The sequence below is a fragment of the Oncorhynchus mykiss genome, chromosome 12, assembly GCF_057628025.1.
Source record: "Oncorhynchus mykiss isolate SJ-2025 chromosome 12, ASM5762802v1, whole genome shotgun sequence".
Lineage (NCBI taxonomy): Eukaryota > Metazoa > Chordata > Actinopteri > Salmoniformes > Salmonidae > Oncorhynchus > Oncorhynchus mykiss.
The window spans coordinates 58,141,395-58,165,799 of record NC_143033.1 but is presented as its reverse complement, the minus strand read 5'-3'; the positions used below and the strand labels follow the sequence as shown (position 1 = coordinate 58,165,799).

Sequence of the window (24,405 nt, the reverse complement as noted above, 5' to 3'; positions counted from 1 at the left end):
TGCAGTGCATGGTTGAACATCCATGAGCTGGATTTTTTGTTGTTGTTATATAGGTCAAAAGTACAGCCTAGGGTTAGGGTTGTGGTTCAGATTCAGGTTAATGCATTTTCATTCATTCATTCATCAGACTGTGCCTCAGACTCAGACAGATATAACAATAACGTTGTAATTTCCCGGGAGCGATGCTGCCTGTATTCATCATATATTCACAGGTTACATGACATAGGTTGAATTTATGGACTTGGGTGGAAAGACAAACAGGGAGCTGGAAAAGTACACCAGGTTACAGAATATTCCAGTCCTTTTCTCTCAGGCCAGAGTTTCCAGTATCACTATGAAATAAAGTAAATATTTACAGTAGCAACCTCTGTTGGTGGTACCTACAAAGAGCACATGCACGTATTACAGTATGAACATCGTGTAGACCTCAGTGCCAACATTTTTTTTCCCATGTCAAAAAGAGTAACTTTTGAAAGACAACACAAGTAGCTCATTTTTCATTGGTTTATATTTATTGTCCTGTATAATAACTTTTACACTACAACTAAATGACTTGTATACAATCCAAAGGTTTAGCGCTGTACTCTTAATATCGGAACAGGTTTTGTTTAATATCATACTAGGTTACAGTAACTCTGGTTACATTTTGAATGTAACACTGCATGAGTGACAGGAGGCATGACGAATGGGAAGGAAGACTGAAGGGGTTCCCTGATTGCATCATCACCAGCAGCTGTCCTATCAGCACAGAGTAATAAACTGAGGCAGGGAACATGATGGGCTTCTTGTGGGACTACCTGTGTCTGGGTTCAAGCGTTTTGAAAGCAGGGGCATTTGCTGTGTACGTAGTTTAGCTGACCACCGGCTTGCAAAATGAGTTGACCCTCTGTCTGAGACCTCATGCCAGGTCAGAGCAAGTTACTAGGACACCTCTGGTAGAAGCAGGGTGCAGAGGATAGGGCCAGCCTGTTACAGCAGGGGCAATGTGATTGGTTAGACCAACAACAAACTAGCCCAATCAACCCATCTATGTCTGGAGGGAGATAATCCAGGCCTGATCAACGTTTTGGACAGAAGGAGTTGGTAGAAGTGGACCTTTGGAGCCCTGCAGAGTAACAGCCCCTCTACGTAACTTTAACTATGTATCCCCTGCACCAGGAAACAGACAGGCAGAAGAACAAAAGATTGCATCAACACAAACGTTTAATACATGGTCTCGGCGGACTGTTCCAGTACTGTAATGAACCCTGTGTAAGAGCGTTATAAAATACATCAGGTAAGGGAACACCGCCATAGAAACAAGCTACCGCCAACTCAGCTCACTCCCCTATTCTTAAAGGAAGCAGAAGCCTTCATCACAAATAAAAAGTATTTAGGTTAAAACATCAATGGACATACTGTATATTCAGAGATGAGAATACATACATTTGCAGCAATTCGATTCTTCAAATTGCTTTAAAAACATTTGATGAGACAAAACAAATAAATTCTCAAATAAATAAACAATAAATAACTTAATAGATAATTGGAATAAATAATTTAATAAATAGCTGTGGATAAAATATAGAACCACAAGAATACATGGATGCTTTTGCAGAAGGTTTCTGAAGTATCTTAACAGAGCGACTTCACCTCATTGGTCATTGCAGAAGAGGTACAGTAGTATTTACATTAAAGGTGCAGTATGCAGAAATTCTAATAGTTTGCCTAATTTCAGTTTACGTGACAAAACACGCAATGCATAGTGTAGAGAATCATTGTACCAGCTAAACCGCTGTGAAATATATTGTCAATAACCCAAAACATTGTATTTTCAGCCGTTTGAAGCTGGTGTACAAAACCGAAAGTAAAAGATGCAAAAACGAAACCTAAGAACAGGAATAATAGAAATAGCGCACATAGAACAGATCTACTGCTTCTTAGACAAGCTTTCAATGCGAATGACAGATCTATAACTCACATTTCTATGTGTATTTGGTCAGGCCGCCCCAAAATGTACATATTGCAGCTTTAATAGGTTGAACACAATAAATAGTGGAATAGTGAAGAGAGGAAAAGTACATAATAATACATTGGTTTTTATATCCCTTCTTGCCTCTGTGTGTAATTACAGGTCTGGTACGCCACGTACAATACAGATCAGAATGGGCGGAGAGAGGACAGATGCACCCTGGGAGCTGTAGTACTTTAGTGACAGATGCACCCTGGGACCTGTAGTGCTGTAGTGTCCGTGACAGATGCACCCTGGGACCTATAGTGGCAGCCAGCAGGGCTCTCTGGTACAAGTAGCACCCTTCCTCCTTCCTGGTGCATCATCATACTAAGTCACCATCAAATAACAAGCCTCTTCAAAATCACATGGAATATACAGTGCATAGTTTACAAGCCAGAACTTACAGTTTAGAATCATTTATATATCCTGACATATATGCTACAACCTTTAAAAAAAAAAACATACACCAGTTAGTTCCCTTCTGTGTGCTAAGTTGTCAGCCGATTTTTGTTTTGTTCTTTATCGCTTCTCTTGATCTCTCAAGTTCCTAAAATAGAGCATTAGTGTCTTTGGGGAAATTATGTAATGACATTGGAGAAAAAAATGGCCCAGTACTGTTTGATTTAATTTGACTTATTTTCCATGTGTGTCTCTTATTTTCCTCTTCTTCCACAAACTCATGAAGTGTCCCAATGTCAGAATATATCAAATAAAATAACAACTTATTTTCTGGTTACTTTTGCTCCGTGGAAGATTATGGAGAAAGTGCTTACAGACTTGTTCTTTAGGCTTTATCATTTATTTTCTAAAACCATGATCCGGGGAATGTTATTTTAAATAATTACCAGTGTGTTGCATCCATTTTAATATTATAGCACATTCATTTGATATATCGATTTTTTTCCCTCCCACTTGTGGAAAAAAAAAAGGATATTTCAAATGAATGTGCTATAATATTAAAAACCTCCCTCTTCCTTCCATTGATCCAGGCTCAGGTTAAGAGAAAGGGGTAGCAATAAAGCGACCGGAGTATGGGAGAGGGGTGTGTCGAAAGGAAAGTAGTGGGCGTGTGGAAAGGAGTGGGTGTGTCGGAATCGCTCTGCTGTAGGTTAGAAGGTTTTGACTGAGCAGTTTTTGTTGTTGTTTCCGTTTCTTACCACGCTACTGCCGTACACTGACCTACCATACCGCGAGAGTTTGGACTTCTGCTTGAGTCGGAGTTGTATTTCAGTGTTAGTTTTACACAAATAATTGTACACTTTCAGTTAGAAAACTGACGACTGTTTATTTTAGATTAAAGGTATTGATGATGGGTGTATTGTTGCTTCATGCGTTGTACACGTGTGCTTACTGTGACTGTCACCCTGATAGTGCCTACTAGGTAGTGGAGTCGCGGTGTTCTTGACGTTCATGCCCTTCCCATTGAGTAGTAGACTGCATCAAGGTGACATCTAGATGGTTATCAATATGAGCTATTTCTTGTCAAGGCTGCACCGGTGTGAAAAAATGTCCACGTAAGATACCGTCAGCGACACGACCGTGATACCCAGTAGGAAGCACTTTAAGTCAGCAGGCATGTTGATACAACACCGGTGCACTGGTTGACTCATCGTGCAGCCCAATCAGCCACGCAAAATGGTCTTGAGTGGCAACAAATCTGCCCAATTAGATTATTCGCTTTCTAAACACCCAATGCCCATACTCCGGTCACCATAATGGGCAGCAGCTACCCATACTTGCGGGTTAACGCGGGTTAACATGAAGCATACAGAGATGGAGACTGAGGGTAAAAATGGACCAGAGGTCTGGCCCTGTGTTTGAACCATTCAGGGACATACGAATACATTACATGATTTAATCTTGTCTTTCTCTCTCTGTCTCTCTGTTTCCCTCTCTATCTACCCCCTCGCTCGCTCTCTTTCTCCCTCGCCCTTTCTTTCTCTGTCTCTCTCTCCTCAGAAGCCGGGGCTCTCGTAACTGCTGCGACTGTAGTAGCTGTGGTTGCGGCTGCGGGAGCGGCTGTGGCTCCTGGTGCGGCTGTGACTGCGGCTATAGCTGCTGTAGCTGTCATGGCTGCGACTCCTCTCCGAGTGGGAGGGGCTAGACATGGAGCTGGAGGAGGAGGGGCTTGGACGGTAGTACGGGATAGGCCGCTTCCGAGCGCTGAGGAGAGGAGACGATAGAAGGGATAGAAGGTTATACAGTGTATAAAAGGCTTGTGACCAGTTAGTGTGAGGAGGACCACCACTCTGACAGCTGATCTGAGAGCTGCTCTTTTGGCATGCCTCTGCATTGTACAGTACACTACAATGGGAATACTGTAGGTTTCCAATATTATCATATGCTTTTCTGATTCCCAAAATATTTTGTACTTCAACTATACTTTGTCAAATGTTATAATCGTATAAAAAGATCAGGAGAGGGTCATGTTTGGAACATAATAGAGGTCAACCAAAAGGGTCTGGGTCAGCTGTCTTCAAGGGGCAGGCCAGAAATGTGGCATAGTAGTTATTAGGTGCTGCAGTCAAATTGAGAAGTGCTGAAAGAGAGCGGCTCCATGTGTTAGTTAGTAGGAGTCCGCAAGCGCACACACACACACACACACACACACACACACACACACACACACACACACACACACACACACACACACACACACACTTCAAAAGGGTTAGGAGCATTGAGATTGCCTTGTTAGTGAGCACCCTCAAGGTGCAACTTAAGTGCCCACAGAGGTTGCTGCCGGTAAATTGAGAGCTGTTAGCCGCAAAAAGACAGAAAATCATCTGAAGGTTAGCCATCACCCAGAAATCAGGAGAGTTCATCTAGAGGCAGGACGTCAGCGTTATCAAGGTGCTCTCACTACCTACGGGGATGTTTTGCAAAAAAAATGTGGTAGTTGTGGATCACAAATACAGAATCCCAAAGAATTGATATAGAACCACAATTTCTGGTTTACAGACAGACATCGTTTGACGAACCTTGATAGCGCCTTTATCAAAAACGTGTGTTACAGCATTAGTACACATCAGTGACTGTTCGTCTAGTGCAGATGAATGTGGATTTACAGAAAGAAAGATGGATAGAAAGAGGGAGATCGAGAGGAAAGGGGAGGGTGCAGCATTACTCTAGGGAAGTCTGTTTGGTTGGTTAACTGCTTCACAAGGCTTCGGCAAGGAGGACTAGGGGAGTCCTGCTGCACGGCAACTGTTACCACGGTAACCTAGCCTGCAGCTCAGCAGTATTCCGTTGTCTTGGCTTCGGGGGGGGAGTAGAGAGACGGGGGAACCTTCCTTCGTACAGGAGAAGTGAGAGAGGAGTGTCACAGAACATTTCACCTGCATTTTATGGGAAACCACTACACACACATTCTGGGAAATACAATGGAATCATATTATTGCTACAGTGTGGCATCACTCAGCGGTGGCAAATTCAATCGGTGACAAAGGTTGAACACTTCTGTTATATAAATACATTTCACCTGAAATAATATAACGTGTTCAGTTCCACTTGGATGGTACTATACAACAGGCACTCACATTTACACATACACTAAATACTATGGCATGTCAGATTAGAGAACATATAAGCACCCCACATTTACAGTAATCATGCTGAGGATTCACAATAAAACTGTTGAGAAAGAAAACCCGAGAGGGAGAAACCTTGACAAACTCTCCCATAGATGTCAGTGTTACACTTGGATTCTGCTCTCACTGAGGGAGCATGGTTAGATAGAGTCTCTGTTACCTGGTGATCCTGCGAGCCTCCATGAAGCTGGGAGAGTCTCGTCTCCTCTTCCTGATGGGAGAATAGCTTCTGGAGCGACGGCGAGCACGGTCAGCATCAGAGTGGTGAGGGCTGTCTCTCTCCCTAGTGGAGCAAGGAAAATAAACGCATCAAATTGTCATGTATTGGAAAGAAAAAAATGAACATATGAGAAAAGTAATGTTTGTGTCTAAATAAATCACTGGATAGCAAGAACAGTTGCAAAAGTTTCTAGTTAATCCAAAACGAGTGTTATCTGGCCTTCCGGGTCAGGTAAGCAGGAAAGCCAGTAGCCCCTCTTGGTGGTAGGTTAACCATCATTCATAGACCAATAAGTAACCCTTCCGTAAGCGGTCACCTGGAGTTGTTCTGTCTGGCATGGGGGTGGGGGGACTTGGCCTTGCTGGGGCCTCTCTCTCTGGAGCCGGAGCGTGATGAAGAGCGTCCGGAGCTCCAGGAGCTGCTACGCTGTCGGACCCCCATGCCACCGCGCCCCCGAGACTCACTCTTCTTCCTGCCTGACCCAGATGTGTGGCGGTGCCGCCCCGGGGAGCCAGACTGGCTCTGGTGATGGGCCTGTCCCCGAACCCCATGGTGATGCCGCTTGGACGAGTGGCCCCCTTTAGTCCTTGAGGTAGATGGGTAAATGAGTATCAATTGATTATTGGTAACAGAGGAATGATAGGGGTCAGGATTGTTGGATACCTTTAGTAGATAATGTATGATGTGAAATGGGAGAGAGTGTGGCAAATAAATGCGTCACTCATTTTTTGTGACGTGCCACATCAGAAGATCACCAAACAGGTTGATCAGTTCTCAAAGCGATCAGCCTGTTTTCATTCTAATTAGCATATCTTAGGATAGCACAAGTCAGGAGAATGAGAGTAGAGAGGGAAGTGCATAGGACTGTGCCCTGGACAGCAGACCAAGCACCAAATACAGTGGACATAAAAGAAGGGGCGAAGACCTTGTCCCGGAACTTGTCCCAGACCAATCTGGCCTTAATGTACTCTTATAATCTTCACCTGGATTAGAGGACTGGCCACCCCTCAGATTCTGGTTCCTCTCTAGGTTTCTTCATAGGTTTCTGCCTTTCTAGGGAGTTTTTCCTAGCCACCGTGCTTCTACATATGCATTGCTTGCTTTCTGGGGTTTTAGGCTGGGTTTCTGTATAAGCACTGTGACAACTGCTGATGTAAAAAGGGCTTTATAAATATATTTTATTTAATTGATTGAAGGACAGAACAGGTAAAGGTTATGTCAATATGGAAGGTCGAATCTCTCTGCTTACTTCTTCCGGTGAGAGCTTTTTCCTCTGTGAGGATGCAGGTTACGTTGAGAGTGTGCGGAGTCACTGCTGTGAGCTGGCGAATGGGAGCTCTTCCCATGAGCTCTGTGACCTCTGTGACCTCCCCGTCTGCCCGACGACCCTATCGACTGCCTTTCCTCTCCGTGTAGGGCCTCTCCAGCCTGTCCAGCCTGGATTGCAGAACCTCCTCCTGGGGTCCTGTAAAGGGCATTGTGGGTCTTGTGCTCTCCTCCTCTCAGCTGAGGCAGCATCATGGTCGACTGGTCTCCCGGAGTAGCAGCAGTCAGCATTCTCAGCTTCTGTAGAGAAATGATAACCAACAAAAGAAAAAAAAAAAAAAAGGGAAAAAAAATAGAAAAAGGGCCTTAGAGTTTGTCACAGTGGAGTGTTTGAGCGCTACGGTGTACTTGGCAAAAGAGGGTCAACATCTAAAAGAAAAGATCTAGGTTTTTTCTCGATATGGCTTATAGACAGTCCTCTATGGTGCAGCGCATGCAATACTTGGCATGCAAAACCATAATGAGTCGAAGAAATCATAATCCCGAAAAGAAACGGAAAAAAACTAGAAGAGAAAGGGATTTTTTTATTTGTATTATGACCCAAATTAAGTTAAAGAGCAGAGAGAAAAGAGAGTATAGAGCTACAGACTTTGTAGAGTAGAAAAGGAGGACTTCTTCAAGTTTTAGTAATGGTAAAAAACAAATATGAAAAAAAAAAGAGTAGACAACTTGACAGAACATCACAGAAATGGAAGGAACAAAATAAAATAGTCAAGGAACAATTATAGAGTCAAATCGAATCAGAAAAACTAATCGTCTGCTACTCAATAATTTTCTCTTTGTGGATTTTTTTTCCCTGTAGTAGACAATTGCTGAGATGTGAACAGCGACCCATTTTTTGTAATTTTTTTATCGTTACTCTTGTTTAACTCCCTTTTGGTTAACATCCACTTACCAATAAAGTGGCATTCCCTCCTTTAGTAGGTAAGGTATGAAGAAAAGGGAAAAGTGGGGCAACATAAGTGCATCATTAGATTTCACAAAATGCAAGAGAAAAAGACACAAAACCCTTCCCTGGCAGAGTGAGGCATCAGACAATGCATGGAAATCAACTGAAATTAAATCAAAAAGAAAAAGAGGAATGCAGTTCAGGGAACCTCTCACACCGAGAGTAGCTACGCCTTCCAGATCATTCTCCTGCCCAGCCCACTCCACCAGAGGGCAGGGCAGACAGTCTGTGTGAATGACCATTGAGTTAAAAGTAGTCTCAGCGATATGACATAGATGCCGAAAGTAAACAGCATAGTGGACCAATTTCTGCAACAACTAAGAGCGTTGGAGCGAGAGGCTCAACTTCTGCGGTTTTGGTGCCCTGGTGACCACTCTGTAAACAGTGTGAAGCGAACCCGTGCCCATGCGCAGATACTGTGTGTGACTGTGTGAGAGCAAAGTCTTTCATCTCGCTCATCTCAATATCTGCGGTGGTGCTCGTGACAATGTCATCTTGCTGAGTCTACCTTTAAGTTTAGGGCTTCCAGAGAGTTACGTTTAGGAGTTCAACCCCCAGGTACTGTATTTTAGGTTACAGTTTGTTCAAACCAAGGCATTTCTTGTCAGTGTTGGGTTGCGCTTCCCCTGTAAGCCTCAGGCATATGACATTTTAATTGGCTCTGTTGAGATCTCGGTTTTAGTTCTCTGTTTTAATAATATCCATTAATATGAAAAAGTCTGTACTATTGAATTTAACTCTAGCAAAAGAAACAGTCCTCTGCGAGAACAGAACCTCTGCAAATATTGTGTACTTCTAGACATTTATTGATGGGATTCTTAAAACTACAGTTTCATTTTAAACACAAATGTGTGTGGTAGATCAACTTCAGTAGGAGGCTTTTAAGCAAGTGGACGATGTTGAGAGATAAGGTATGCTGAGGACATTGAACTAGGACGCAGGCATATTCTGTAATAGCAGTGTACACAGGGCAAGGGGTTTCACAAAGTATTGTGAGAGTATTGTGAGTGCAGATGTTTGTGTGGAGCAATTGCATGGCTGTGTGTGTCTCCCCGGGATATAAAGGCAGATCAAATGTCAAAGCAGGTAAATATCAAAACACAGCGAGCTCTCCTGCATGCATTAACCTTCTCCCCTGTAAACGCTGACCGCTGAACTATGACTAAAACAGGGACTCTTCATTAAAAACAACAAGGATATTAAAACCTTCTCCACAAAACAAACAAAAGACTGAGCTGTAGATATAAGAAAACACACAACCACTGACGCAGATGATGACAGTTGTTAGAAACAGCCACCGAGGAAATAAACATGATCAAATCATAAGACGAATGTAACTATTTCACCAAGTGAACAGAGAGATGCTGGACAAACAGGAATAAATGCATTCTACCAAAACAGAAAGAAGTACACAAAGAAATGGGCCTTCTTGATAGATATATATCGGGTGGGATACTGGACTGAATTCAGTATGAACATTTAAGAAGGATAGAGAAAAAAGGATAAACTATAATCCAAATCTTTTAAAAGCAAAATATAACAGAAAAAAAGGAACGATAAAATAAACTTCCTAAAGCTAAAGTTCCCGGGTGGTTAAATCATAGAAAGAGAGACAAAGAAACATTGACATCAAGATAGAGGGTGCTTCTGACATTCTCATTTCTGCATAAAGAAAGACCACGTGCCAAGGCAGAGCGTTACCTACCTTCCATTTCAATCAGTGACACGTATGCAATATCAACAAAAAAAAGGAAAGGAAGAAAAAAGAAAACAAGGAGAAAGGAATGTTCTCCGCAGCGAAATGGGAAAAAGACAATGAACCTCTTTTAGTATCAACGCTACGAACTTCTTCCAAAGACTAAGGAGGAGAAGGTAAACAAACCAACAAACCGACAAAAAAGCTAAAGAAAATGGACAAACAAAACCAACACTTAAAATCAAAATCAAACTAAAAGGTTAAAAAATGAATCTAAAAACTAAAATGATTTGCTGTCTTTTTCGCTTGTTCGAATGCAGCCATGGTTGCATCAAAAGGGAGAGGTGGGATAAGGCTGGGTAAGTGAACAGAGTGATTCATGAAACAAAATGAAATCCATTGTTAAGATAGAATTGCTAGAGGAAAGGAAGGAAGGAAGGAAGGAGGGATGGAGGGATGGGTGGAGAGAAGGAAGAGCAGGCAGAGCTGGCATATGACAGATGAGAAGAAGGGAGAAGAGCATGTCCGGACAGCGGAGGGCGAGAAAGATGTGTCACACACAACACGGATGGACAGAACACGGATGGACACACAGAGTGGATGAGTTTTGGAAGGAGGGAAGCTGAGGGCGGGGCAGTAACTGCTAGAATGGACAACTAGTAGAGTCGGGCACATTTAAAAGGGACCCCAGTTACATTTTGGAAAATATATTATTCAACAAGAGAACAAAACCCATTGTGGTTTACGAAAGCTATCGAATCCGTCTCAGAAAGCACACTTCTTATATATTCCTTTTGGGCTCAGCAATGCACCAGGGTCATTACAGTGCCCCATGTTAGTACAAGGCGATTGTTATTAAGGCAGAATAAAAGGGTGATTCTTGGTCAATTTAAAGCCTTGTAAATCGAATAGTACAGTGAGCCTTGGGGAGGGTGGTACTGAACATATCAATATCTATACAAAGCGGAAATTAAATACGGCACTCGCATTCAAAAATGGCTTGGGTCCCTTTAAAATACCAATGTTACTAAATGTTGTGTGTGTGGTCCTATTTAGTTTGAACATTTGTATCACTGTTTTTTTGTGTGTTAGCAGATATAAATTTACCCTGGACAAGAAAACTACAGACAGAATCAGAAGGACAAACCGAGATGTAAAAATAGAAGAGACAGACAAGACCCAAGTTGCTGCTGCACATGTGCTAACCATAGAGATACTACAGTATTATCTAGCTTCTGTTGGATCTATGATCTCCCAGAAAGGCTGGTATCCAAAATGAACAATATTGAGCGAGCAACCTCCCAAATACACAAGGTGTCTGAGCGCTGATGAACTGTCAGCAAGGGAGAGACACAATAATTCCCCTGTTTGTGGCGATTGACAGGAGAGGTCTCATGAACCAAAAACCTGTTTAAGGCTGATAGCATAGGATTAACTGTCAAAAGGTTGACAGATTTGAGCTTCAGTGATAAACACCTAGCAATTCTAGATTCACCTCAACACAACCGATTGGCTCAAATATTCAAACACTGAGCCTCATTATGCAACAATGGCACATGAGACTCCCCTTGCCAATCCCCATTGACTTGGAACACATAGCGATATAGAATATACTGCATATCAACATCAAGGAAAGTCTGACAGAAGTGATACTGTCACCTAGAGGCAACATGTAGGTCACATGATACAGTAAACAGGAAGTAGTAAACAGGAAGTGAATAGAGAAAATAGAGAGACTAGAGCGAGAGAGAAAGGGTTGTTTGTACACCTGATGTCTGGGAGCTCTCTCAGACTTCTGAAGGAAGGGGCTAACTATCACTGAGCAAAACATTGTGCTTTATAAAGACTGTATTGACAAGAAAAACTAGTAGTACACATACCCAGTTAACCTACTTGGTCCAGTTCCAAAGCATATGAGTGCTTTTTACATAAACGAGACAGAAAAGGAGCATTGGGCATTTATTTCATGGGGTAAATACTACTCAAATCGATAAAAAGCAGGAAATAAAACAGTCATAAATGAATACAAGCAGTAAGAGAGAGAGAGAGACAGACAGACACATACAGACAGACAGACAGACAGACAGACAGACAGACAGACAGACAGACAAATAGGGGCAGGTGAGACCTCTCATAAACACATGCAAGCTTCAGAAGGAAAGGAAATTGAAGGAGATAGCATCATCTGTCATTCATTATTCTAGACAGAATGTTTTCGGAGGCTGCTCTACACCCCATTTAGTTGCTTAGTCAGCAGTGAATGTGAAACAGTAATGGCTATTGCCTTTGGTCTAAATGATGTCTGTTGTTTTGTTAGCAGAGCACACTGTTACAGTGGCTTGCGAAAGTATTCACCCCCTTGGCATTTTTCCTATTTTGTTGCCTTACAACCTGGAATTAAATAGATTTTTGGGGGGTTTGTATAATTTGATTTACACAACATGTCTACGACTTTGAAGATACAAAATCTTTTTTACGTGAAACATATAGGAAATAAGACAAAAAAAACAGAAAACTTGAGCGTGCATAGCTATTCATCCCCCCAAAGTCAATACTTTGAGGAGCCACCTTTTGCAGAAATTACAGCTGCAAGTCTCTTGGGGTATGTCTCTATAAGCTTGGCGCATCTAGCCACTGGGATGTTTGCCCATTCTTCAAGGCAAAACTGCTCCAGCTCCTTCAAGTTGGATGGGTTCTGCTGACAATCTTTAAGTCATACCACCGATTCTCAATTGGATTAAGGTCTGGGCTTTGACTAGGCCATTCCAAGACATTTAAATGTTTCACCTTAAACCACTCGAGTGTTGCTTTAGCATTATGCTTAGGGTCATTGTCCTGCTGGAAGGTGAACCTCCGTCCCAGTCTCAAATCTCTGGAAGACTGAAACAGGTTTCCCTCAAGAATGTCCCTGTCCTCCATCATTCCTTCAATTCTGACCAGTTTCCCAGTCCCTGCCGATGAAAAACATGGTATGGTATTCTCGGGGTGATGAGAGGTGTTGGGTTTGAGCCAGACATAGTGTTTTCCTTGATGGCCAAAAATCTCAATTTTAGTCTCATCTGACCAGAGTACCTTCTTCCATAAGTTTGGGGTGTCTCCCACATGCCTTAAGCAAACATGTTTGCTTAATATTTTTTGCAACTCTTCCGTAAAGCCCAGCTCTGTGGAGTGTACACCTTAATGTGGTTCTATGGACAAATACTCCAATCTCCGCTGTGAAGCTTTGCAGATCCTTCAGGGTTATCTTTGGTCTCTTTGTTGCCTCTCTGATTAATGCCCTCCTTGTCTGGTCTGTGAGTTTTGGTGGGAAGCCCTCTCTTGGCAGGTTTGATGTGGTGCCATATTCTTTACATTTTTTAATAATGGATTTAATGGTGCTCTGTGGGATGTTCAAAGTTTCTGATATTTTTTATAACCTAAACCTGATCTGTACTTCTCCACAACTTTGTCCCTGACCTGTTTGGAGAGCTCCTTGGTCTTCATAGTGCTGCTTGCTTGGTGGTGTTGCAGACTCTGGGGCCTTTCAGAACAGGTATATATATACTGAGATCATGTTACAGATCATGTGACACTTAAATAAAGTCCACCTGTATGCAATCTAACTTATTATGTGACTTCTGAAGGGAATTGGTTGCACCAGATATTATTTAGGGGATTCATAGCAAAGGGGGTGAATACACATGCACGCACCACTTTTCCATTTTAAATTTGTAAAAATTTTTTAAACAAATTATTTTTTCATTTCACTTCATCAATTTGGACTATTTTGTGTATGTCCATTACATGAAATCCAAATAAAAATCCATATAAATTACAGGTTGTAATGCAACAAAATAGAAAAAACACCAAGGGGGGTGAATACTTTTGCAAGGCGCTGTAGCTAGGTTCAGTTAGATTCAAACGCAAAATGCTACCTCAGTTCTAATGAGCCATCTATTGTAGGGAGATTATGGTGACGACTGAAAGATAGTGATTTAAAACATAACAGTCCAGTCAGTTTGTCGTTCTTTGTGGTTGTTTCACAGATAGATCAAAATAAAGCAGATTAGGAGGGGTTACCGTTTTCAAAGGAGCCAAAGCATGGAAACAGTTCCAAACGAGACAGTTAGGGAGGAATAAGAATGACAGAAGACAAAATCAATTCTGAGTAAACTAGACAAGATGTCTGGTTAGTTTCAGTGATAAATACCTAGCAATTATACATTCACTTTTTATACACCTATCATTCTTGCTACTGTAGCAATGACTTCTCTGTCGCTCATTCGTTCTGAGCAATTGCATCCATGTTATAACCTACTTTAGTGACTGTACTGAGGCATTTGGTGGTACTAGAGCTGAACGCGTAACCAAACTGAAACCAATCACGTGTATAAACTAGAAGCATTGGACATTTCATAAATTAGGTTCAGTTCAAATCACCACATAATCTCACAGGCCAAACCAGATAATATCATTCTAATATGACAACATAAGATAGAACTGGTTGAGTTCAGATGTAAAAATAGCATAGTTGAGACCTACATTTTTACATCGATCTTTGTTTGTTAGATCAGTCAGCTACAGATGGTTTCATTGACGGCTGTTATCAAGCATTACCATCAGCATGATCAAATGACAACTTTTGACTAACATTTACAAAATGTCCTAAACTCTACAGCATATCAAAGAAATAAAACAGTGCCTTCATGAGAACTACTAATAAGTATTTTTTACATAAGCAACCTCCTGTTTCATATTTTATTACAGTTGAGCAAGCTGTAGCAAAAGCAAACATTAAAAGTATTATTTGTTTCCTTTCCCTGGCTAAATAGTGAGCTCTCACTATTTCATCACTGCAGGAGCTTGCTGCCTAACAAAAACCAAAGAGTTTCCAGCTCATTAGCAAACCCTGAGGCTCCGCTCCAAATGGCACTCTATTCCCTATATACGGGCCCCGGTCAAAAGTAGTGCACTATCCTGTATATAGGGTGCATTCGGGAAAGTATTCAGACCCCTTGACATTTTCCACATTTTGTTATGTTACAGCCTTATTATAAAATGGATTAAATCATTTTTTCCCCTCATCAATTTACACACAATACCCCATAATGACAAAGCAAAAACAGGTTTTTAGACCGTTTTGCTCATTTATTTAAAGAAAGAATAATATCACATTTACGTAAGTATTCCTTTACTTAGTACTTTGTTTGAAACACCTTTGGCAGACATTACATCCTCGAGTCTTCTTGGATATGACGCTACAAGCTTGGAACACCAGTATTTGGGGAGTTTCTCCCATTCTTCTCTGCAGATCCTCTCAAGCTCTGTCAGGTTGGATGGGGAGCATAGCTGCACAGCTATTTTCAGGTCTCTCCAGAGATGTTCGATCGGGTTCAAGTCAGGCTGTGGCTGGGCCGAAGCCAATCCTGCGTTGTCTTGGCTGTGTACTTAGGGTCGTTGTCTTGTTGGAAGGTGAACCTTCACCCCTGTCTGAGGTCCTGAGCACTCTGGAGCAGGTTTTCATCAAAGATCTCTGTACTTTGCTCCATTCATCTTTCCCTCAATCCTGACTTGTCTCTCAGTACCTGCCACTGAAACAATCCCCACAGCATGAGGCTGCCACCACCATGCTTCACCGTAGGGATACTGCCAGGTTTCCTCCAGACGTGACGCTTAGCAATCAGGCCAAAGAGTTTGGTATTGGTTTCATTAGACCAGAGAATCTTGTTTCTCATGGTCTGAGAGTCTTTAGGTGCCTTTTGGCAAACTCCAAGCAGGCTGTCATGTGCCATTTACTGAGGAGTGGCTTCCGTCTGGCCACTCTACCATAAAGGTCTGATTGGTGGAGTGCTGCAGAGATGGTTGTCCTTCTGTAAGGTTCTCCCATCTCCACAGAGGACCTCTGGAGCTTTGTCAGAGTGACTATCGGGTCCTTGGTCACCTCCCTGACCAAGGCCCTTCTCCCCGATTGCTCAGTTTGGCCGGGCGGCCAGCTCTAGGTGGTTTCAAGCTTCTGCCATTAAAGAATGATGGAGTCACTCTGTTCTTGGGGACCTTCAATGCTGCAGAAATGTTTTGATACCCTTCCCCAGATCTGTGCCTCAATACAATCCTGTCTTGGAGCTCTACGGACAATTCCTTCGACCTCATGGTTTGATTTTTGCTCTGACATGCACTGTCAACTGAGGTACCTTATATAGACAGGTGTGCGCCTTTCCAAATCATGTCCAATCAATTTAATTTACCAAGTGGACTCTGTTTTTTAAGATATTTCTGTTTTTTATTTTTAATACATTTTTAAACATTTCTAAAAACCTGTTTTCACTTTGTCATTATGGAGTATTGAGTGTAGATGGATGAGGAAAAGATACATTTTAGAATCAGGCTGTAACGTAACAAAATGTGAAAAAAGTCAAGGGGTCTGAACACTTTCCAAATGCACTGTATGGAATCTGGTGTAATTTAGGACACATCCTAATACTAAACCTCCATATTACCGTTGTACATGTGCCATGCAAACGCTCACTTGGGCCAGAGATTAATTGATCAGAGTCAGTCTTCCTTTTTTAAATCTTATCTCCAGCAAACTTAGCCTGGTCCCAGATCTGTTTTTGCTGTCTTGGCGTGGACATGTTTGTGCTGTCTTGGCGTGGAAATGACCATAGGAGGCAAGGCAGCACAAACAGATCTGGGATGAGGCCACAGCAAACTCATTGTTACGTATGTATGACTCAAACATCCATCCCTCCCTCTAACCTGTTACGTCAAAGGAATGTTGAGATGGTATAAGTATCAAAGTGATGATTGCACTTTGCAATCAAGATTGCACAGGAGGACAAAAGTGGTTGGAAGATATACAGAGTAAAACTAGCCTGCAAAAACAGGAATAACTAAAAGAAGAGTCATTCTATAACAGTACCAAATAAAGAGAGAGGAGATAATGTCACAAACCGAAACAAAGAAAATAAATCATGTTCATAGGAGAGGGAGGTGTGGAGGTTACCATTTGAGTGTAGATTAGAATGTGTGTGTGTGGGGGGGGGGGGGGGGGGGGTTAGGGAGGTGGCGGGGCGAGATAGAGAAGACTACATACATCTTGCCCTTTGTTGCCCTCGGCCACGTGGTTATGGTTGAGTCTGCCGGCTTTGCCGTTGCGGGCGTGGTCTTGGTGGTGGTGCCCGTTGTGCCACGCGACAGGACCGTCAGGACCGCCAGGACCGGGAGACGGGGACGGGCTCACACAGGCCTTGTGTCCGTCTGTCTTATGCTTGGAGTTGGGCCTGGAGGGACAGACGGACAAACAGGAGTACTGAACCAAGCTGCTGACATGACACAGACTCAAGAGTATATTATACTATACCAGTTACATATAGGCTGTTTGAGACTAAACAGTATAGTCTAGGCTATCATTACCTTTTCAACTACAGTCAACTACATTCTGATCAAATAATAATCATGAATCTCTAGCAAAGCTGTTGCAAACCTTAAGTCAGTGTTACATCAATAGACCAAGAAGAGTATGATTGTGTGAAACAGTGAAGGCATGCATCTAAGGGGAGGGGGGGAGGTAATGGGAGTCCTACCTGCTGGGGGACTTGGAGGGGCTGTGGCCTGTGGAGGAGTGTGATGCACTGCGGGAGCTACAGCAGCTGCCTCTACGTTGAGACCTCCTACTGGGGGACTCTACTGGGGACCTGTGGGACACACGTACATTCAGAGAAACACACGCATACAGACGAGTACACGCCCGCAAGCACACAAACAAAAACATTCGGACAGACGCATGCATGCACACACGAGCACACACACGTGCACGTAAATTTACACATACACAACAGAGTTGCCAGCACACACACGCACAATGACAGACACACAAACACATTCAGCAACTCAGTCATGAAATCTATTGAAGCGTTTTCAATGAAACAAGACTGACACCATGTCACATTCAAGCTTGTGGCATGCATACATTTATTTAGATACTATATGTTTCTTTCAAATATTATACTTACAGTTGAAGTCGGAAGTTTACATACACCTTAGCCAAATACATTTAAACTGTCACGGTCGTCCTCCTCTTCGTCTGAAGAGGAGAGGCGAGATGGATCAGAGGACCAATATGCGGCGTGGTAAGTGTCCATGGTAAAATCTTTAATAAAGAAAGACTGAACACTATACAAGAGAGTAACAAAAACAATAACCCAAATTCGACCGTGACGCTACAAAATGAGACCTGTGCTGAAACAAGCCACTAACATAGACAATCACCCACAAACAAACAGTGCAACCCAGGCTACCTAAGTATGATTCTCAATCAGAGACAACTAATGACACCTGCCTCTGATTGAGAACCATACTAGGCCGAAAACATAGAAATGCCCCAAAACATAGAAAAACAAACATAGACTGCCCACCCAACTCACGCCCTGACCATACTAAATAAATACAAAACAACGGAAATAAAGGTCAGAACGTGACAGTACCCCCCCCCAAAGGTGCGGACTCCGGCCGCAAAACCTTGACCTATAGGGGAGGGTCTGGGTGGGCGTCTGTCCGCGGTGGCGGCTCTGGCGCGGGACGCGGACCCCACCTCATCATTGTCTTAGTCCGCCTTATTGTCCGCCTCCGTGGCTTCCTCACCATGGCCACCCTACTTAATGACCCCACTGGACAGAGGGGCTGCTCGGGACAGAGGTGGGGCAGCTGCTCGGGACAGAGGGACAGCAGCGGCTCTGGGCAGAGGGGCTCCGGCAGAGGCGCCGGGCAGAGGGGCTCCGGCAGAGGCGCCGGACAGGCGGGAGGCTCCGGCAGAGGCGCCGGACAGGCGGGAGGCTCCGGCAGAGGCGCCGGACAGGCGGGAGGCTCCGGCAGAGGCGCCGGACAGGCGGGAGGCTCCGGCAGCGGCGCCGGACAGGCGGGAGGCTCCGGCAGCGGCGCCGGACAGGCGGGAGGCTCCGGCAGCGGCGCCGGACAGGCGGGAGGCTCCGGCAGCGGCGCCGGACAGGCGGGAGGCTCCGGCAGCGGCGCCGGACAGGCGGGAGGCTCCGGCAGCGGCGCCGGACAGGCGGGAGGCTCCGGCAGCGGCGCCGGACAGGCGGGAGACTCCGGCAGCGGCGCCGGACAGGCGGGAGACTCCGGCAGCGGCGCCGGACAGGCGGGAGACTCCGGCAGCGGCGCCGGACAGGCGGGAGACTCCGGCAGCGGCGCCGGACAGGCGGGAGACTCCGGCAGCGGCGCCGGACAGGCGGGAGACTCCGGCAGCGGCACCGGACAGACAGGACCACCTGCAGGGAGGAGACAGAGAGACAGCCTGGTGCGTGGGGCTGCCACAGGAACCACCAGGCTGGGGAGACCTTCAGGAGGCTTGGGGTTAGGAGGAGGCACCTGAAGGACCGGGCTGTGGGGGAGCACTGGAGCTCTGGTGCGCAACCTTGGCACCACTTCCCCAGGCTGGATAACCACTCTAGCCCGGACCCTCCAGAGTGCAGGCACAGGTTGAACCGGGCTGTGGGTAAGCACGGGAGATCTAGTGCTTACTACACGCACCTCTCCCTTAGGCTCCACTCCCACATTCGCCCGGCACGAGCGGAGCGCAGGCAGAGGACGCACTGCACCCTCCCAGCGCCCCGGAGACACAGCACGCAGAGCCGGCGCAGGATACCCTGGACCAAAACTGCGTACCGGCGACCAGACCCGCTGAGCAGGCACCATACGCCCTGGCTCGATGCCCGCACTCGCATGACACTCTCGGGGGGCTGTCCTATAGCGCACCGGGCTATGGACACGTACTGGCGACACCGTGCGCTTAACCGCATAACACGGTGCCTGCCCAGTATCACGCTGCTTATAATAAGCACGAGGAGTGAGCGCAGGTCTGCTACCTGGCTTAGCTCCACCCCTCGTGTGCCCCCCCCCAAAAAATATTTGGGGCTGTCTCTCGTACCTGTCGCACTGCCGTGCTGCCTCCTCATATCGCCGCCGCTCAGCTTTCGCTGCCTCCAGCTCTGCTTTGGGGCGGCGATATTCCCCAGCCTGTGCCCAGGGTCCCTCTCCGTTCAGTATCTCCTCCCATGTCCAGGAGTCCTGTGATACCGGCCGCTGTTGTTGTTGCTGCTGCTGCTGCTGTCGTCGCTGTTTTCTACCACGCCGCTTGGTCCTTGGTTGGTGGGTGATTCTGTCACGGTCGTCCTCCTCTTCGTCTGAAGAGGAGAGGCGAGATGGATCAGAGGACCAATATGCGGCGTGGTAAGTGTCCATGGTAAAATCTTTAATAAAGAAAGACTGAACACTATACAAGAGAGTAACAAAAACAATAACCCAAATTCGACCGTGACGCTACAAAATGAGACCTGTGCTGAAACAAGCCACTAACATAGACAATCACCCACAAACAAACAGTGCAACCCAGGCTACCTAAGTATGATTCTCAATCAGAGACAACTAATGACACCTGCCTCTGATTGAGAACCATACTAGGCCGAAAACATAGAAATGCCCCAAAACATAGAAAAACAAACATAGACTGCCCACCCAACTCACGCCCTGACCATACTAAATAAATACAAAACAACGGAAATAAAGGTCAGAACGTGACATAAACTCAGTTTTTCACAATTCCTGACATTTAATCCTAGTAACAAGTCCCTGCCTTAGGTCAGTTAGGATCACCACTTTATTTTAAGAATGATTTATTTCAGCTTTTATTTCTTTCATCACATTCCCACTAGTCATAAGTTTACATACACTCAATTAGTATTTGGTCACATTGCCTTCAAATTGTTTAACTTGGGTCACACGTTTCGGGTAGCCTTCCACAAGCTTCCCACAATAAGTTGGGTGAATTTTGGCCCATTCCTCCTGACAGAGCTGGTGTAACTGAGTCAGGTTTGTAGGCCTCCTTGCTTGCACACACTTTTTCAGTTCTGCCCACAAATCGTCTATAGGATTGAGGTCAAGGCTTTGTGATGGCCACTCCAATACCTTGACTTTGTTGTCCTTAAGCTATTTTGCCACAACTTTGGAAGTATGCTTGGGGTCATTGTCCATTTGGAAGCCCCATTTGCAACCAAGCTTTAACTTCCTGACTTATGTCTTGATGTAGCTTCAATATATCCACATACTTTTCTTTCCTCATGATGCCATCTATTTTTTGAAGTACACCAGTCCCTCCTGCAGCAAAGCACCCCCACAACATGATGCTGCCACCCCCATGCTTCACGGTTGGGATGGTGTTCTTCGGCTTGCAAGCCTCCCCCTTTTTCCTCCAAACATAACGATCGTCATTCTATTTTTGTAAAACCTCAGTGTGTGTAAACTTCCAACTTCCACTGTATACGCAACTAAAGTCTACGAAACATATAACATCTTCTCAGTTCAGTCAGATCCTCTCAGTTCAGGGTCCATTATTGTTAGATTATGAAAAAGAGGGATCATTACCTCTTTCTGGTTTTGTTCTTGTCTTTCTGTTTGTTCTTTGGGCTACCGGATCTGAAAAGGGAAACGCGTTGATGAATCTTCTTTAAACAGGTAACAAGGTATGTGCACTGTAACAATCAGTCATTGACCTAGTGTCCCTGAATGTAAAACCTATGTGATGTGGACTGTACAGTACACAGAGTACTTTATTGATCTGCATCCCCACCTGTATCTCCTCTTTCTCCTGGAACCAGACGTCGACCTACAGAGAAAGAGAAATCTGAGTCATCTGTAGCTCAGTTGGTAGTGCAATTTCCAGGACCACCCGCACATAAAATGCACGCACGCGTGACTGTAAGTTGCTGTGGATAAAAGCTTCTGCTAAATGGCATATGTTATTTTTATTCAAATTATTAAACCTCTGTTACACACACTGAACTCCAGTTAGCCTGACCATCTCTCTAGACTTTAATAAGGGGATATATAATGAGGGGATATATGCTTGACTGACTACATACAGTACTTCAAAGTCCTTAGTATGTTCACACTACTGTTGCCATGGTGATAAGTCAGACTGGACAACAAAAGCTCTTATTTTCCCTCTTTTTACACAACACTGTATTCACCTTATGTGGACATAGACACATACACATAATACACCTGGCACATGTACCACAAGGAGAGAGGAACACAAAAACTATGTCAGGTCTACGCTAGTGAAGAGAAAGAGACTAATAAAGCTGTCAGAGTAATATAGGGCCAGTGAAGAATTGTTGTGGCGTCTAGGCTATGAGACCATGTGGGTGTCCCAAAATGGCACCCTCTTCCCTATTTAAGTAGTGCACTAAATAGGGAATAGGGTGCCATTTGGGATGTAAACCATGTTGTTGTTCCACCAGAGAGAACAGACTGGGGGCTCTAAGGAGGCTTCGCCTTTAATTTATTTTACTCCCATCAATTGTCAAACACAATGTCCCCTGATAGTGCTCTTCTATTATAGGGCTATAACCAAATAGTAGCCTATGTTAACCATACAGTCTACCATATAGACTACGAGGGGCCTTTGGGAGTCTGTTAGCCCACCACCATTATAGCTTAAGTTATTTTATTTAAATGTTTTATTTATACTTATTTGTACCTTTATTTAACTGGGCAAGTCAAATTCTTATGTACAATGACGGCCTACCGGGGAACAGTGGGCTAACTGCCTTGTTCAGGGGCAGAACGACAGATTTTTACCTTGTCAGCTCAGGGATTCGATCCCAGCAACCTTTCGGCTAACCACTAGACTACCTGCCGCCCCTGAACTGGAGAGGTTTAGCTGGGGGGACATCAGTGTTAGAAACACCCACCCTCGTAAGACAAGGAATGTGGGTTTAATGTATACATTGGGTTGGCCTATTGTAATTTATGCTTCTGTTTAGGCAGAGATCCCACAGGATGTAAGGAGGGAGAGCCTCCTCTATATAGTGTGTTCACAGACAAAAGCCTCTGCTTGTAATGCTCTTTTCCATGACCAGTCGTTATTAAATAACCTGAACTTGGTTTCAAATCTGTGTCTTTTTTGTCCTTGACTATCTCCATAGCATCAAGTCTTAGAACTCTACATTATTAACACCCTCCTCTATCGCTCTCCTCCCTCCTTTTCTCCTAATTGAAGGAATATACAGCGCTATGCTACACTTGAAATGGGAGCCCAAACCAAAGAAAACGTCATCTTCTGTTGTTACAAAGTGACTTTTCTATGTTGGCGGTGTAGTAAAGTGAGTATTGGTTGGTGGACACCATAGCAGCTCATAGTTCAGATTGTTATAACTGCATCGGAAAAAGCTCCCCTCCCCCTCCACCGCCTTCTCCAATGCCCCAACAGACACACACAGTAGAGCATATCACAGGAGTCTACCTAACTCGAGGGACGCACCTACCTCCTCCTTCTCCCCCTATCTAACAATTCATTATTCATGTGTAGACAATACCTGCAATGCAGTGGATGTTTGGAGAAATATGAGGAGGGGAGAGAGAGAAGCTAAAGGTGGGAGAGAGGGGGAGGAGGAGAGTTTTATAAGTGTGAGGAGGGTAGGGGTGTTGGGGGGTTAATTTGGGGGAGGCTCATTTTTCTTCTTTTGCGGCTCTCATACAGGCTTGGTTATTAGGAGAATGAGTTTAGCCCCCACCAGAGAGAAATAATTAAAGAGAGAAAGGGAGATAGGTAGAGATAAATAGAGAAGGAGAGAAAAAGAGCTAGACAAAAAAAGGAGGAGGGATGTGCTATTTAGAATTGCTTATTGTCCTTATGATATCCCTGGGCGAAGCAGTATTATTCGCTGCTGAGCTCTCTTTCTCATTTTCTCTCTCTCCATTCTCTTTTTCATTTTGTGCTGACACTATAATTATTGCTTTATTGTCGGAGGAGGAGGAGGATTGCTTCGTAACAAAAGTATAAGCAACATTTTTTCAAGGTTTTATTAAACATCATCAATAATGAATGAATGCGCTGGAAGAATATCCTCTCCAATATCCTACATCTCACTTTGAGTTTCAATATCCTTATCAATAATATGTGATCGTTTCAGGAAACATAGGCTCATGTCACGCTTCACTACTTTACAGGAGAGGCATTTGAATGTAAACTTTAAATAAAAAATAAAAAAAGTTTTTTGGAAGAAATGCCTTCTGGAACATGTGAAATTTCATGTGCCTTAATAACAAACTTGTACGCCATCTGTAAATACTAATAAAAAATGTAAATTACGAGCCTAGTTGGTTTAGCCATAGAAAAAGTCAGGTACCTTCCCGTTTGCCATGATTGACTGAGATAATGAATGGGCTGGACATGACGAGAGATAAGTTTGGATTGGTCTGCCATGTAGCACGTTTCTGTCTATAACATGAGCTGGTCAGTATGTGTAGGTAATCCTTTCTAACGCAGATTTTTTGAAAGATATCACATAGTAGAACTACAAAAGTGTTGCTCTCGACTTTCTGGAGGAATGAGTTTTGAAATCAGTGGAATGCACGGTGGAATTAGATTATGATGGAGAAAATTATGGTGGTTGATTGCAAGTATGCAGAGGGAGTCAAAAAGAGAACACCCAGAAGGCTGTTGTATAAAACACCTGTCTCCAGATTACATCTTCAAACTAAGTGACAGAGAGGGAGAATCGTCCATGCATGTAAGAGAGTCTAGCTAGCTAAATTTTCAGATATTATACGTTTCTAATTTTGTAGTTTTCAATT

The 24,405-nt window shown here is 44.0% G+C and overlaps 1 protein-coding gene across 7 annotated transcripts in view; it reads right to left on the bottom strand.

Annotated features, from left to right (window-relative positions):
• Nucleotides 1-490: 490 nt before the first annotated feature.
• LOC110537834 (uncharacterized) overlaps nt 491-24,405 on the bottom strand; it is a 160,788-nt gene continuing 136,873 nt past the window's right edge. Inside the window, exons 7-15 of one of the 7 annotated variants that reach the window (XR_016485147.1) lie at nt 21,395-21,430; nt 21,190-21,240; nt 17,337-17,447; nt 16,847-17,033; nt 7,053-7,369; nt 6,120-6,389; nt 5,744-5,866; nt 5,121-5,286; nt 1,186-4,156 (exon numbers count right to left, since the gene is read on the bottom strand). Coding sequence is in view for 4 of the 7 variants with exons in the window: in XM_036937861.2 (XP_036793756.2) it covers nt 3,949-4,156; nt 5,744-5,866; nt 6,120-6,389; nt 7,053-7,369; nt 16,847-17,033; nt 17,337-17,447; nt 21,190-21,240; nt 21,395-21,430 (1,303 nt within the window). In the remaining 3 variants the exon portion in view is untranslated. Of the gene's footprint in view, nt 4,157-5,120; nt 5,287-5,743; nt 5,867-6,119; nt 6,390-7,052; nt 7,370-8,024; nt 8,045-11,719; nt 13,781-16,846; nt 17,034-17,336; nt 17,448-21,189; nt 21,241-21,394; nt 21,431-24,405 lie in introns of those variants that run through there. The other 6 variants (XR_016485148.1, XR_016485149.1, XM_036937861.2 and 3 more) reach the window with 6 other exon arrangements.